Genomic DNA, 15,082 nt, shown 5'->3' with positions numbered 1-15,082 from the left:
CTTACAATAAACGGACTTCACTGTACTTGACAGTGTCGAAACGCAAACTGTGACATAAACACCATCACTCTCTCTTTGGGCCCGCGGCGCCAAAGTAAACGAATGTTCCGCAAGACCTCGTCAGCTGACATCTGTCTTGTTCGACCCGCCCCCGCAGGACTCCCCACCCTCCGCCCCAACAACTTCTACTTCGGCGTTTTTGTCGGCGGAAAGAAAATCTAAAAATCTCACAGCAGAAACGCGAGCAGCTCAGAGGCGATGACCCCGAGCAGGCACCGGCACTTAACGCCCCGTAAATTGGCCGCCACTTCTGGCCCGTCGGACTCGGCTGACGGGTCGCGGCGGGGGGGATTGCGTTTCCTGTGCTGAAGTGATTTAAAGCTGGAAAATACAGGAGACTCTTTCCAACGGTGACTTCACACTGCGAGAGCAGGATCGAGAATTTAAGAACTGTACTCTACAATCCTGCACAAGAAATTTTGAAACGCTTAAAGAACAGATTTCAGAAACTTGAAGGATATTTGCGGCCTTCATTTTGGAACATCTTTAAGAATCCGACAATTAGATGCATATTGAAAGACATTTGAAAACTGAACATTCCCAGGAATCCAAACTGAAAACTAGATCAAAGCTACGGTCTGATTTCGCCTACCTTGTTTCCGCCGGGCAACGGCCCGCAGGGTAAATTCCGACCGAGCGACATGTCTGCTCACGTTTTGACCCAAAATGCGCCGTCGCTTGTCATTCATAGAGAGAGAGAGAGAGAGAGGTGTCAAAAATCACGTCGAAGGAAGGCCGGGGGCGCCACGCGACTCTCGGGCAAAGCCAGAGTTAATCAGATTGCTTTAATCCTCTTAGCCGCTAAAGAGGACACGGACACTGGACGCCCCCTCAGACCGCCGATAGTAAAACATTGTCCAGCGTGAGCAAATATTGCAGTGATGCAACTCGACGGAACGGAAAAACATTTGATCCCATCAGTCCGGGTCCGCTGTAGACCTGTGGCTCCTCAGTCCCAATTCAAAGTCTGGTTTCGAAGGGAGTCGTGCGTCGATATGCGCCTTCGCCTCGTTTTTGGGCCTCGATACGTGCGATTACTTCCCAGAAAAATGCATCCAAGCTAATTGCGAGAAGCTTCATCACGCTACACGGCAATGACCCAAAACACGATACCAACCGCGACAAAGGACTTCATCAGGGTGGGGAAAGTTGAAGGTCTTATACTGGCTAAATTAATTGCTGGATCTTAACCCAATAGAGCATGCGCTTTAGCTCATGACGGGGAGATTGAAAGGAGAAACCCCAGAAACAAACGATAACGGAAAGGAGGCTGCGGTAAAGTCCTGGAAAAGTCTTTCAAAAGAAGAATGCAACAGTCTGGTGAAGTCAATGGGTCACAAGTTTGATGCAATTATTGCAAGTAAACGTTACACCACCAGAAGATGATTCACTTTAAGTTTATGTAATAATTTCTGTTTCAATACCTTCCCTCACTCAAAACGTGGGTTCTCTCTGCTGAGTTGTTTAACATGTAGCTTTAAATACCGTGAAATGAAAGCTGGAATATTGAACTTTTGTCTCCTGCTTCTCTTTTGACCAGAGACTCAAATGTCCCCAGTCGTCGTCTTCTTTTTCTTTGGCTTGTCCCGTTTGGGGTCGCCTAAGAACCTCAACATCTTCATTTCTGCTACCTCCGGTTCTGCTTCCTGTCGTCTCTTCAGACCCACTTTCTCTAATCCGTACATCACGGCCGGCCTATAAACTTTGCCCTTCATCCTGGCGGAGACTCTTCTGTCACATAGAACACCAGACACCTCCCACCAACTGTTCCACCCCGCTTGGACCCGTTTCTTCACTTCCTTACCACACTCCCCATTGCTCTGTATTGTTGACGCAAAGTATTTGAAGTCGTCCACCCTCGCCATCTCTTCTCCCCGTTTCCTCACACTTCCCCTTCCGCCCTTCTCATTCACGCACATATATTTTGTTTTACTTTGGCTAATCTTTACTCCTCTCCTCTAATCTTTATTCCATCTTTCCAACTGTTCCTCCGCCTGTTCCCTGCAGATCACAATATCATCTGCGAATATCCTGGTCCAAGGGGAATCCAGCCTAACCTCGTCTGTCAGGCTATCCATTACTACCGCAAACAGGAAGGGGCTCACCGCGGAACCCTGATGCACTCCCAATCTCAAATGTCTCGAGTATACAATAAAAACAAAGGACTTGACCTAGTCTTTTCAACACTTTTGGAGGGCACTGTACTGTATAAGATTTTGATTGAGCATTCAGGCGTTCAGAATATAAAATGTTTGATTCTCTTCAGTTTTGCAATAAAGCTCAACTCGGAGTGACACATAAACAGCTTGAAGCAAGTCCGCCTTGGCTCTTTCTTATAGAACTGTGGACGAAAGTCTTTTTGTTACCTGCGAATGACGTACAATAGTCTCCCTGAAGGAAGGAATACTATAAAAAGTGAGTTTTAAGACGTTGACGCATTTAAAGTATGTGGGAGGGGTAAAACTGTGTGTGTGTGTTAGAGTATCTATATGGACTCCGCTGTATAATCGCAGCTTTGCACCGTTCGCGGAACTGGAACGTATCGTCCCCCCCCAAGCAATAAACGCGGGTTAAATGTGTATTCATTACACTTAAGATGCGTGGGTCCGTACAAGTCATCCTTTTATCAGTCCCTCGCAGGCCCAGTGATAACGAGTCATACGGGGGTGGGTGGGGGGGGGGCAGTGCAATCATTTACTTTACCAAAAAAGTGAAGTCAACAGGTGCCGAGGGATAGAAACGCACAACGAGACCCCGCTCGAGTTTGTTTTGCAGAGGCGCGAGCCCGCCCGCCGTCTTCCGATCGCGCCAACTGCCCCGGGGTGCTTGTTCAGCTGAGCAGGACGGTCACACCTACGAGACCAGGGACCGGGTTTTTTGATCAGTCTACCCAGCCGTCGGGCAAAGTCAACGACGTCGGCTTCGGTGAAGCTGTCAGCTGACATCTTAACCCGATTGTAAAACCCGAGACACGTCTCCCAATAACACCGTGTTCTTATCGTATGTGGCATACTCCAGATGACAAATAGTTTTCCACGTAAATGATTATTATTTAGGATAATCTTTTGGAGACATTCAGTAAATCGGTCCTTCGCCTACTTTGGATTAAAAAGGGAAGTAGTAAATGCGGCGTTAACGTACGTAGTCATATAAATACTGCATGTGTCTCTAGGCCAGTGTGGGAAGAAAATGGAACCCAGCCCCGACGGGGCCCAGAGGAGACGTCATCCGAGATGGCGAAAGATGTTCCTCATTTGAGAGCGCCGCCACGTGACCCTGCTCCAAAGTCTCACACACCTGATTGATAGGCAAGCACGTTTTACGCTGCCCGATATAGCCAAGATATTTCCCCTCGTCGTCCGCCGGTAAACGTGACACAGAAAGATGAGATCGGTTTAGTGATCCGGGCTTGTTATTTGGAATTGTGACAATAAACTGACGTGTAAGCCCCTTTTTCGCCGTCAAAAATCAGCTGTGCGGTGAGACCTCGTTTATCGTAGAGGGGTACGATATGTCCCACACCCTCCCGCAACAGAGAAATTTAACCCTCCCACACACTTCAAAACTTACTCAACTCAACACGTCTTCAAGTATTCCTCAGCGCCCGTTTGTGCTCGCACAGTCCTCCAAACGAGAGGAGGCGTCTGCTTGCTTTAACAAGTTCGTCGCTGCCAGTTAAAGTAAAACTGAGTCCTAAAACAAAAGTATTAAACGCGGTACATTTAACCAAAACAGTCATCCAAAATGAAAAGCTAGCATGCTAAATTGGAATACAAAACACTGTAGAGAAGCTAATTGACCCAGCGACACATACACGCCAAGCGGATAACGATAATCAATATTATATGACTCCGTTTGGTAATAACGACGATTATTGGAGCAGAGTTTGGAACCTTTTCAGTCTCTTCTTGCCGTTAAATACGCTGGATATCTTCCATTGCGCCTCAGCACTTTGGCAGAACGTGGTACTACACTCAAAGTGTGCGACTAAAATCTAAATTGTCTGCATGGAACCATGAAAGGGTTTGTATGTCCACAATATTCATAAGTGGCATTTAAAATATTGTATTACTACTACTAGTTTAGATTTATACTGTACCTTGCATGGGACCCAAGGAGGTTTTGACTTAGACAGATGAGTGACGATAAAAAAAAAAAATTATAACCATAATAATTCAGAAAAAAAGAAAAAAAAAAAAAAAAAAAAAAAAAAATCACACAGAGGATATTATTGTCGATTATTTTGGCTCAGAAAAAAAATGGTATTTAACGTGGAAAAAGCCCCCCTTAAAAGGATGACTTCTGTTTGAAATTCCTCTTGTTCCAAATTGAGTGACCAAAAATAAAAAAAAATCCTCATTAAAGCAAAACAAAATCCAGAAAAAAAGGAGGGGGGGGGGAATAAATAAATAAATAAAAAAATCAGACTGAAGATATTGTCTATTATTTTGGCTCGGAAAAAAATAAAGCATCGATGACATCCATTTACTTAGCTGCTTATCCTCACGAGGGTTGCAGGACTCCTGGAGCCCTATCACATCTGTCAACGGGCAGGAAGCGGGGTACTCCCTGAACTGGTTGCCGGCCAATCGCAGGGCACATTGAGACAAACAACCAATCACACTCACAGTCACACCTTGGGTCAATTTAGAGGGTCCAATAAATGTTGCACGTTTTTGGGATGTTGGAGGAAACTGGAGTGGCCGGAGAAGACTGGTTGTTAGATTGATAAATTGTACAGTCCATGGGACTCAAGGAGGTTTTAACTTATAAAGGCAGATGAGTGACAATAATTATTAAAAAAAAATAATAATAATAATCCAGAAAAAAAAAACCAATCACACAGAAGATTTTAATCATCTATTATTTTGGCTCAGAAAATAAATCTTATTTAACGTCAAAAAGGGTTGGGACCCCCCTCCTAAAAAAAAAAAAAGATGACTTCTGTTTGAAATTCCTCTTGTTACAAATTGAGAGGACAAAGAAAAAATAAAAATATATATATATAAATTAAAAAAAAAAAAAAGTCCTCATTAAAGCATTTCATCATGCTTTTAACACCCAAGCCAACAGTATCTGACTGATATCGCGCGTTATTTACATCCACACCTGCACCCTGATCCCATGTCCGACAATGTAATGATGATTTCTCTCTTTTATTATTTTTTTTTTTTAATAAACGGAAAATCCGCTGTTGACATTCTCCTCCCTTTGCAAGCATTCCGGCGCATGTCTGAGCTGGTCGCCAACCATCCAAAAGTTCCCCATTTTCCCACGCGTCTGTTTCCAAAATAAATAAAATAAACGCTGCCGGCACACACAAATCGGGGGGGGGGGGGGCTGATAATAACACCGCGTTCTGCCTGCTAAAAATAACCCAGCAAGAGTATTTTCTAATACTCTGAGTACTATTACTAAAGTGACTTGCGATTGATGAGGTCACGGCGTACGGGAAGAAGATCCGTCGGCGTTGGCGGCGCGCCGGGACAACCTCGGGTTTTAATTTCGGTTTGTTGCGCAACATCGCTTGGGAAGCTGCCATGGCGACTTGAAAGCGTTTTAATTTCACCCTCGAGTGCACTTGAGCCTCCTTTTCAATGCAAAAATAATTATTTACATTCAACCGCCGCTATATCGCGCACAATCCCTTTATATCACTGATTTTTAAGCATTTTTTTTTTATTATTATGTTTTTTTAACAGTACATAAGAGCCCAAATTTAGAGTCGTGCGCGTTCAATCTAGTACCATGTCGTGCTCGAAAACATGTCGGGCTGTTCTGAGGTCTCCTGGAAGAGATTTGAGGCAGAGAAGCTCCCCAACTAGTCAAAGTCATTGTTGTTAAGGAGCTCACTCACGTTTGGAAAAAAAAATGTACGGGTGTGCTCGGTCATGCCCGCGGATATAAAGTTACGGGCGTGTGTCCTGTTTGTAATAATGAGTGTACCCCTTTAAGAGCGGAGGGGGGCGGTGTCCGGCAAACTAGGAAGTAGAAGTAAGCTGAGCAGGAGCTCGTTGTTATAGACCACGTCCTTCCGCGTTGAAATAAAATAAAATAAAATAAAAATCAGGATGTGGTTCACTGCACTGCTGGATCGGTTGTCACGTGCGCGACGAGACCCTTTCCAATTTCCGATTCCAAAACTAGTTTGTAAATGTCATGTGTAAATACGATGAGGCGGTTATGAGGATTTTTATGGTTTCACAGTCATAACAGCCCGCGATATAAAATGAGTTTGACGCCCCTGCTTGAAGAGGAGATGAAATATTGCATTTTTTCTTAAACGCTCTCCCGATCTTGTGGATTTTTCACCCGTCGCTGCCGAGTGCGGAACGTATCACGCATCATTACACGCGCAAATCAGCTTAAAGTAATAACTGTGAAAGGATACGATTTACATTCGTGGTACTAAAGACGGCAAATAAAATGTCCTTTGTGGTGTTTTAATGCCCGACCGACTACGACGCGGTAAGACATTTTTTTTTTTTTAATAATTGCAAGCAGATTACACCCTTGTCGTGGGAAATCCCGATGACGCGCGGATCAAAACCGATGCAGAGCACTTTGCTAACTTGGCGCACGCCGGGGAAGTCGCTAGCTAACGTCAGTGGGAAATTTCTTTTTATTTGAAGACCAGTTTTTCCTCCTTTGTCTTCAATGAGTTGATAAACACGCCTCAGCCAAATTCCCAAATAAGTCGGTGTGTGTGCTGCATTTTGACTTGCAAGCGCGGTCACGCGAAAAATGACGCTTGTAACTCGAGGTCACCTGGCCTTATTAAAAAAAAAAAGTGTAATTGCTGTTGCTATGGTAGTATTCGTCGACTGGTCCTGGATGGGGGGGGGGGGGTGACATCACAAGGTGGAGTCAGGTTTCGCGAGTCCACTTGTGAGCATCTGGTCGTGAGTTGTGGCCTGCAGTAAACCTTAATCGCACTCCTGGAACTGTTTTGATATTTTTTATTTTTTTTTTACATATTTTCAAGGGGGCGGCACGATGGATCTGATGGCCTCATACTTCTAAGGTCCCGGGTTCAATCCCGACCCCGCCTGTGCGGCGTTTGCACGTTCTCCCTGTGCCTGCGAGGGTTTCCTCCGGTCGCTCCGGTTTCCTCCCACGTCCCAAAAAACATGCAACAATAATTGAACGTTCTAAATTGCCCGTAGGTGTGATTGCGAGTTCGCCAGTTTGCCTCGATTTGCCCTGCAATTGGCCGGCGACCGGTTCAAGGTGAACCCCGCCTCCTGCCCGTTGACAGCTGGGATCAGCTCCCGCACTCCTCACAACTTTTGTGAGGATAAGCGGCAAAGAAAAATGGACGGATGGATATTTCCAAGGCCACCAAAACCTCTCATCGACTGATTAATACAGTTTTCCTCGAATAAAAGTAATTATTTTATTTTATATGAATTACCATGACGTAAAAACATCAAAATGTAAATTTTGTAATTTTTTTCGACTGATCTCCCCTTCCCTTCTCGTGCAAAAGAAATCTAATAAACATTTCAAATATGGGATAACTGACGTGTCGTAAATTATAGTGTGATTATTTTAAGAGAGTCATGCACAAATATGGCCTGATGGCACGAGGGGGAGAAAAACATGGAGGTGCACAAAAGAGGCAAAAATTTGTAAAAGGAAGATAAACAAAAAGGAGACATAAATGTGTGGGGGGGGGGTTGTAAAAAATGTATACCAGGGGTGTCAAATTCATTTCATCCGGTTCATGACCGCGAAACCATAAAAATCATTTATCGCCTCGTCATATTGACGCGTGAAATTTACAAATTAATTACTTTTTGGAATCAGAAATCAAGGGAAATTGTTTTTTTTTTTTCCCCAACTATTGTTGAGGTTTGGTGACGTAAACAACACTTGCGATACCTCAACATTGTGATTGATATGACAATTTGAAATTTTGATACAGATTCGAACAAGAACCACGGACGTTCACAAACATGAGCCGCCTTCGCGGGCCACATCACATCATGCGGCGGGCCGGATCTGGGCCCAAGCTCCTAGAGTTTGACACCTCTGATATATATACAGTTAATGTTTACCCCCATAAATGGACCCAGTTATCTTTCATGGAGTCATATTATTATTATTTTTATTCACAAAACAACAACCGGGCTGAATCTGCTTAATTAAGACGGTCGAGGTGAAAATAAAAAAAATGACTTTTGTCACTACACAAATGTGGGGAAGGGGTGGGGGGGACAGAGTTCGGCTTAGCCCCCCCCCAAAAAAAAACAAGTTATTCTACAATGGAAACCGCGTTGGGGTTGTTCAAGAACGACTTGGAAAAGAGTCAAGCGTGTTTGTTTACCTTCTCGTCTTCTTCACATTCGTCATCTTCGGTGCTGTCTGAGTTCCGGTCGTCGTCTTCTCCCGCTTTGGAAACGCTCCCGGAGTCCGAGTCGAGGTGGACCCGAGAGGGGGCCACCTCGGAGGACATTTCTCCACTCCCCCCCCCCCCCCCGAGCGGTCGCCTCAGGCCGGGAGGAGGATGAGGACGAAGAGGACACCCTCCATGGAGGACGTCCAAAAAAAAAAAATGAAAAAATAAAAAAAGGAAGCGTTATCCGCTAATTAGCCTGCACCTGCGGACTGCCTTCATGCTCGATAGGGCGAGTTCGGAGGAACAAAAACAGCCCTAAAGTAAATGCATGGGATTTATTTTCCTGGCCCAGGGTGGCGAGGACCTTCAACGGCCGGGGGAAAGGTCCATGTTTCGGTTCCGAGTGCTTGTCCTCCCTCCGCCGCCGGAACTTTCACGCCAACTAGCACGGCGAGCGGCGCCCAAAAGAGCAAAGCGCAAGCCACGCCCACGCGGAACGAGCACCGACCAATCGTGCCCGCGGCAAGTTTGAACGCGGAAGTTGCCGCACCGCTCGCTATCTTAGCTTAGCTTGTTCTGCTAATAACAACCACGTATGATACATTTTTAAATAACGTTATTCAAGTATATTTGAAAATAAAAGAAGTTTAAGTCCATCCTGAACCGTCTACTGACAAATGATGTTTGTTTACTGAAGATTTGGGGCTCGTTGCCTTTGTATGACGTCACTGTGTGCACGCGTGTTCTCCATAGAAATTTCATTTTTCTTTCATCTTTTTATAGATAAAAAAAATTAAAAGGTACAACCACCCTCCTCCCAAAAATAGATATTTAATCCGCAATTATTTTTTTTTTGGGAGGGGGGTGGGTGCTTATTGCTTTTGTATCCGCCCATAAAGAACGTTTACGTCACGGGAAGAACAAAGTAAATAAAAGGAAAGCCAAAACTGTCAAATAATTATGATTTTATATATATTGTATATATTTTTGGATTAGTGTTGTCCTCAAGACCAGAGTATCCGAGACCAAGATTTGCCTAAGACCAGAATTCAGCAAGACCAAAACTTTTGAGTGTTGAGACAAAAGTGAAGCGAAGTCCCCATCCGTCCGTTTTCTGAGCCGCTTATCCTCACGAGGGTTGCGGGAGCCCTGGAGCCAATCTCAGCTGTCATCGGGCAAGGCACACGGAAACAAACAATCACACCTAGGGACCATTTAATGCATGTTTTTGGGATGTGGGAGGAAACCGAAGTGCGCGCAGGCAGAGGCGGATCATGCAAACTCCACACAGGCGGGGTCGGGATTTTAACCCCCGTCCTCAGAACTGTGAGGCCAACGCGCTAACCAAGTTGGGTTCACCGTGGTGCCCACATTTGCAGCAACAGCGGCCTCTGTCGCCCAAAGGTCAGAAACGTTGGTTGAAAAAGAGAAAATGCTTTTCCGCTGACACACTTTAGCGTCTCAAATTGAGTCTAAAGTCACACTTGACATCAAGTGTGAAATATGGCCATCAAATCTAGACAATATTTTTTTTCATTTTATTTTTCTGCTGCGTTACATGCAACGTTAAAGAGTTTAAGCACTGATCTAAAAAAAAAAAAAAAAGACTTGATGGCTCATCGGCCACCAAAACTGAAGTCACCATCCGCCATCTTGGTACTCCCAAAACAAGCATGTCGACCTGTGCGTTAATTTCCAGTTTCGTGGCTGTGAGAAAACGTTCCACAGTTAAATTAGAAAGATTTCCTAAAGTTTTTTTTTTTTTTGGTTAAGTATTTTTTTTTTATTTTTATTGTCTGATGAGCTTAATTGATTTGAACAAAGTTTTGTTTACGGTTAATGTTGTTCACTGTTCACTCTCTGCTTCACCTTTATAGGCCGAAGGTTTTACGCGAAAAAGCGACGTCAATATTCTCCCTAACCTCATCAGTGGATAAGCGAGAAAACACATTTTCTGTTTAATTTTTGATGAATTTCATAACGCAGAACTCTGCTAATTGAATTTGATTTGCAAATGCGAGGAAACAAGTTGAAGTAGGACGTCGCAGAGACAACAAATGAACAACGCATTTAGAATGTATTTTCCCATTGTAAGTCCTTATTCCTAAAAAATATATCTAAGTGATTGACTTGAAATTTAATGTTTTTATGAGCCAAAAAAAATGCTTAGTTTTTTTTTTTTTTTGCTATGTTATGATGATAGTGCTTGCCGGCGTATTTTTGGAAAAGTTAACATGTCACCAAAATCGTGCCCTCGGTAATATGCAAGGTTTCTTGCGAGTTACGCTTATAAAATTATTATTTAAAAAAAATCCTTCATTTTACCAGAACTGGAAAAAAAAATGTCAAGCTCACGCGACCAGTTTTAATTCGACATGCCAAACTTTGAGGACAGCTCGTAAACAGTGTCCTCCACCCGGACCAAGATGGCGGCATACTGACATCGGCATACCGCTCGATGTGTATGCGCTATCCGCTCTTTTTTTGTTGTTGTTTTTTTTTTTTTTTAAGACGAGTGGTCCCTCCTCCTATTCGCCCCGCCGGGCCGCGCATGCGCACCGCCTCTCTCTCTCTCTCTCTCTCTCTCTCTCCACTGTTTGCATTGTGTCTGATCCGAAGCGAGAGCCGGACCCGGCGAGGCCGTCCTTCGAATCCGAACTCCCCCCCCCTCTGCCCCCGCCCCAACCCCGGCAATGTCGGGCAGGTCGGTCCGAGCGGAGACCCGGAGCAGGGCCAAGGATGACATCAAGCGGGTTATGGCCGCTATTGAGAAAGTACGAAAATGGTAAGCGGGCTGGGGAAGCGAGAGAGGCTTGGGGGGGGGAGGCGAAGCGAGGTGGGGGCTGGGGGAGGTGGAGAGACAAAAAGCCGCCTTTGTGGTTATCTAACCCAAAAAGAAAAAAATGTAATTAATAAAGCCTGGCCGGGGGAGGAGAGGACGCAGAGTGAAAATGAAACGATCGCGAGGGTTTTGACGTTCGAGCGGGTCCGCCAGTGGCGTCGCGTGCCGACGGAAGGCAGCCGTCGCCCGGCCGCCGAGCAGCTTGTGGCGGTGGAAGCCAGGAGCCATTTCGAAGGCGGTCGCATGAAGTCGCCTGACGCGGAGCGCGCACGGGCTCGAACCCCCGCCGCGGCGACGTTCCCCCGCGACTCGGAGCACTTTTATGCTCTTTGTGTGGGCTTTTTTTTTTGCTTGTTTTTTTTTTTTTTGAGGGGGGAGGGGGTTGGCGGTGGTGGTGATGAGAGAACAAGGCTCCGGGGTGGCCGTGGGGGTGGGGAGCGAGGAGCGGTTCTGCCGGGACGGGCGTCGACTGGCCCGACCAAACAATGACTTCAATTAATTGCAATTCGTTCAAATTAGCATTGACGCTTGCGTGGCGCGTAAAAAATAAGTCATAAGCATGCGTGGCCCGGTAGTCACGAGGATTCTTGCTGCCGCACAAAAGTTCTCCCAAAACAATTATTTCAATTATTTGTTATCGCAATATCGCGCTTAATTACGGATTACACTTTGCGCGAGTGCGATTAGCATTAGCCATTTGTATCATCCGGTGCTAATCGCAAATATTCTCCCCAGCTAAAAACATTTTTAATGTTACGATGGAATGCATATACGTCACAATTATTCTCATTATAATTTATTTTAAGAGTATCACACTTAATTACACATTTTACACTCTGTGTGTGCCAAATAAGCACAGCGCTAAATACTTTCTACCTTGTATCACCTAATCGCAATGATTTTTTGCGGGGGGATTGGACGCACATACCCCGGGTCAAAACTTTCCCCAACGTTAAAATCCAATTTCTGATTTTCACAAATGCATTTCCCCCTTTTTTATCGAAAAAAAAATGATAAGAATCTCGTTTTCTTACCTGCTGGTACTTGTTTTATCGCTCTTCACAACAACGACGTTTGAAAACGTTTTCACAACCATGTTGTTAGTGCAAGCTGTGCGCACGAAATTACAGTAAATATTACCGTAATTTCCGGCCTACAAGCCACGACGTTTTTTTTCCACACGCTTTCAACATTGCGGTTTATGTTGTGATGCAGCTCTAGCGCGGCGCTAGCTTTAGCGGGCGTGGTTATAAGCCTTGGTACACAGAGTTTAACACTAGCGCTGCGCTACCGTTAGCGCACCTGGTTATAGGCCTCAGTACACAGAGTTTAACTCTAGCACTGCGCTAGTGTTAGCGCACCTGGTTATAAGCCTCGGTACACAGAGTTTAACGCTAGCGCTGCACTAACGCTAGCGCCGCATAAACCGCAGGGTTGAAAGCGTGTAAAAAAAAAAAAAAGCAACACGCTAGCGTTAAACTCTTTCTGTGTACCGAGGCTTATAACCAGGTGCGCTCTGCAAGCCGGTAGTTAATCGCACATACGATGTGATGTGACTTCCTGTTTCATTGTCGTTCATAACTTTTATAACATGGTGGATGCGCTAAATGTGTCACGGCTAGCTTTTCTCGTATTTAATGGTGTTTAGCATCGCAGTTTTGCAAGTGTGGCTGTTGCTAACGTGGAATTCCGATGATTTGTCTCCAGGGAGAAGAAATGGGTGACGGTCGGAGACACGTCGCTACGCATCTACAAATGGGTGCCGGTGACGGAGCCCAAGTCGGATGACGTGAGTACGATTGCCATTTTTAAAAGTTACTCTATTACGCTACTACTCTAAATTCCCATCGAAAGTTTCCAATTTGGAAATGTCCCAAATTCTCCATCTGAAAAACGTACTGACACCTTTCTGAAAATATTCTGCACTTTCAACTCCCGACACGTCAATGTCAAAACATTCATCGGATGTCAAATACCGGGCAGCTAAAATTGAAATTCAAATTGCTTTGTCATTTACGTGAATAATTTTGTAATTCCCGTTCTACTGAGCCCACCTGGTGATAAGCCTTGGCGCGGGGCTAGTGTTAGCGCGGGGCTAGCGTGAAACTCTGTGTAACGAGGCTTATAACCAGGTGCGCTAACGCTAGCACCGCATAAACCGCAGGGCTTGAAAGCGTGTGGGAAAAAGTTGCGGCTTCTAGGCCGGAAATTACGTTAGAAAGAAAACCAAAAAGTTAGTCAAATATGAGCTGTAAAATTATTAGCGTAAATGACAAAGCAATTTCATGCTGCAGATCATTTTTATCACGTGTACTTGTTATATATTAAGAAACTTATATGTAATGGAGTAATATGAGGGTGATCTGCATGCGTAACTCATTTAGTGCCATGGACGGTTATAGCCGTCAAATGTAATCCAGCTGTTTACGGACACTGACAAATCTATTCGCCGACTATGTTTTTGGAAGGGTCTGGAACGAGGTCGAGCCCATCTTGAAATATAGGTTTGTAAACTATCGTGATGACGAACATATCCATACCCATACATGGCGGTGAGCGTTTGACATCGGCAAATTCTTTAGTTAGCAATTTAAAAGCCTTTTACATTTTTTTTTTTTTTTTGCTTGTTTCGTACTTTGTCACAAAAGCAATGTGAATGTGTGTGTATGTATATGTATATATATATATATATATATATATATATATATATATATATATATATATACACACACACACACACCATAAATGTTATTCTACCCGTTTGTGTGTTGTACCATCAGTAAATGAACGTTAATGTGGCGGTTTATCGTAAAAAGTGACAACTTAAGGCAGGTCCGGCCTGCTGCATGATTTTATGTGGCCCTCGGAGGCAAATCATGCGTATCAACTTGCATGATTTTTTTTTTTTTTTTTTTTAAATCTGTACCCAAATTTCCAAATTGTCCTGTCATAAATGAGAACGTTGCGATATTACCGTAATTCCCGACCTAGAGAGCGCACCTGGTTATGAGCCTCGGTACACAGCGAGTTTAGTGTGGCGCTAGCGTTAGTGCGGCGCTGGCATTCAGAGTTTAACGCTAGTGCCGCGCTAACGCTAGCGCCGCAAAAACCGCAGGGTTGAAAGCGTGTGAAAAAAGGCTGGAAATTGTAGGCTGGAAATCACGGTACAAGCATTTTTGTGTTACCAAACAACAATAGTTGGGAAAAACGCATTACCCGTGATTTCCGATTCCAAAACTAGTTCATAAATTTCATGTGTAAATATGATGAGGATTTTTATGGTTTCCCAGCTCCCTCTGAGGGAAAACCGCAAGTACAATGTGGCCCGCGACAAAAATGACAAAATAGTTTTGAACCGTGCGTGATTTATGATTTTTTTTTCTTAATTCCTTGAAGAAAAACAAGAACAAGAAGAAGGGCAAGGATGAGAAATACGGTTCTGAGCTGACGACCCCAGAGAACAGTTCCTCTCCCGGCATGATGGACATGCACGGTGAGCGTCAAAATTTTGGCTTCTTGTCTTACATTTTGCATTTTGAAAAACACATATTTGATCGGCGCGCGTATGCGCGTTACAGACGACAACAGCAACCAGAGCTCCATTGCCGATTCGTCGCCCGTCAAACAGGAAACGAGTTGCAGCACCAGTCCGGCGCCCGAGTCCACCGGAGCGTCCCACCGCGAAAACAGCGACGTCAAGACCGAGCAAAGTCCTGATACCAAGAGGGGTGAGAGACACATAAAACGTACAATAATCCCGACAATAATGCGTCTCGAACGCAGCATTTTCGTTCTTTGTCTATGGATCAGATACTAGTACTCGGCTCGGCGAGGCTTAC

General features: G+C 44.6%; 3 protein-coding genes across 6 annotated transcripts in view; 1 reads left to right on the top strand and 2 right to left on the bottom strand.

The window, feature by feature from the left end:
- mast4 (microtubule associated serine/threonine kinase family member 4) overlaps positions 1-8,894 on the bottom strand; it is a 71,564-nt gene extending 62,670 nt beyond the window's left edge. For all 3 annotated transcript variants that reach the window (XM_061800525.1, XM_061800526.1, XM_061800527.1), the window contains exon 1: positions 8,390-8,894. In XM_061800525.1, the coding sequence (XP_061656509.1) occupies positions 8,390-8,518 (129 nt within the window). In that variant the 5' untranslated portion in view covers positions 8,519-8,894. The remainder of the gene's footprint in view (positions 1-8,389) is intronic.
- A 2,080-nt stretch (positions 8,895-10,974) lies between these two features.
- The window catches only part of bcl7a (BAF chromatin remodeling complex subunit BCL7A), a 7,157-nt gene continuing 3,049 nt past the window's right edge, over positions 10,975-15,082 (top strand). The window contains exons 1-4 of one of the 2 annotated variants that reach the window (XM_061800549.1): positions 10,975-11,186; positions 12,951-13,032; positions 14,640-14,736; positions 14,822-14,971. In XM_061800549.1, the coding sequence (XP_061656533.1) occupies positions 11,095-11,186; positions 12,951-13,032; positions 14,640-14,736; positions 14,822-14,971 (421 nt within the window). In that variant the 5' untranslated portion in view covers positions 10,975-11,094. Of the gene's footprint in view, positions 11,187-11,281; positions 11,577-12,950; positions 13,033-14,639; positions 14,737-14,821; positions 14,972-15,082 lie in introns of those variants that run through there. The other variant, XM_061800550.1, reaches the window with a different exon arrangement.
- Positions 14,820-15,082, bottom strand: part of clip1b (CAP-GLY domain containing linker protein 1b) — a 25,660-nt gene continuing 25,397 nt past the window's right edge. Inside the window, exon 20 of the mRNA XM_061800546.1 lies at positions 14,820-14,956. The gene's annotated coding sequence lies outside the window, so the exon portion shown is untranslated. The remainder of the gene's footprint in view (positions 14,957-15,082) is intronic.

Source organism: Syngnathoides biaculeatus, chromosome 17, assembly GCF_019802595.1.
Source record: "Syngnathoides biaculeatus isolate LvHL_M chromosome 17, ASM1980259v1, whole genome shotgun sequence".
Taxonomy (NCBI): Eukaryota; Metazoa; Chordata; class Actinopteri; order Syngnathiformes; family Syngnathidae; genus Syngnathoides; species Syngnathoides biaculeatus.
Note: the sequence above shows the minus strand (reverse complement) of the source record. Positions and strands in the feature narration are given on the sequence as shown.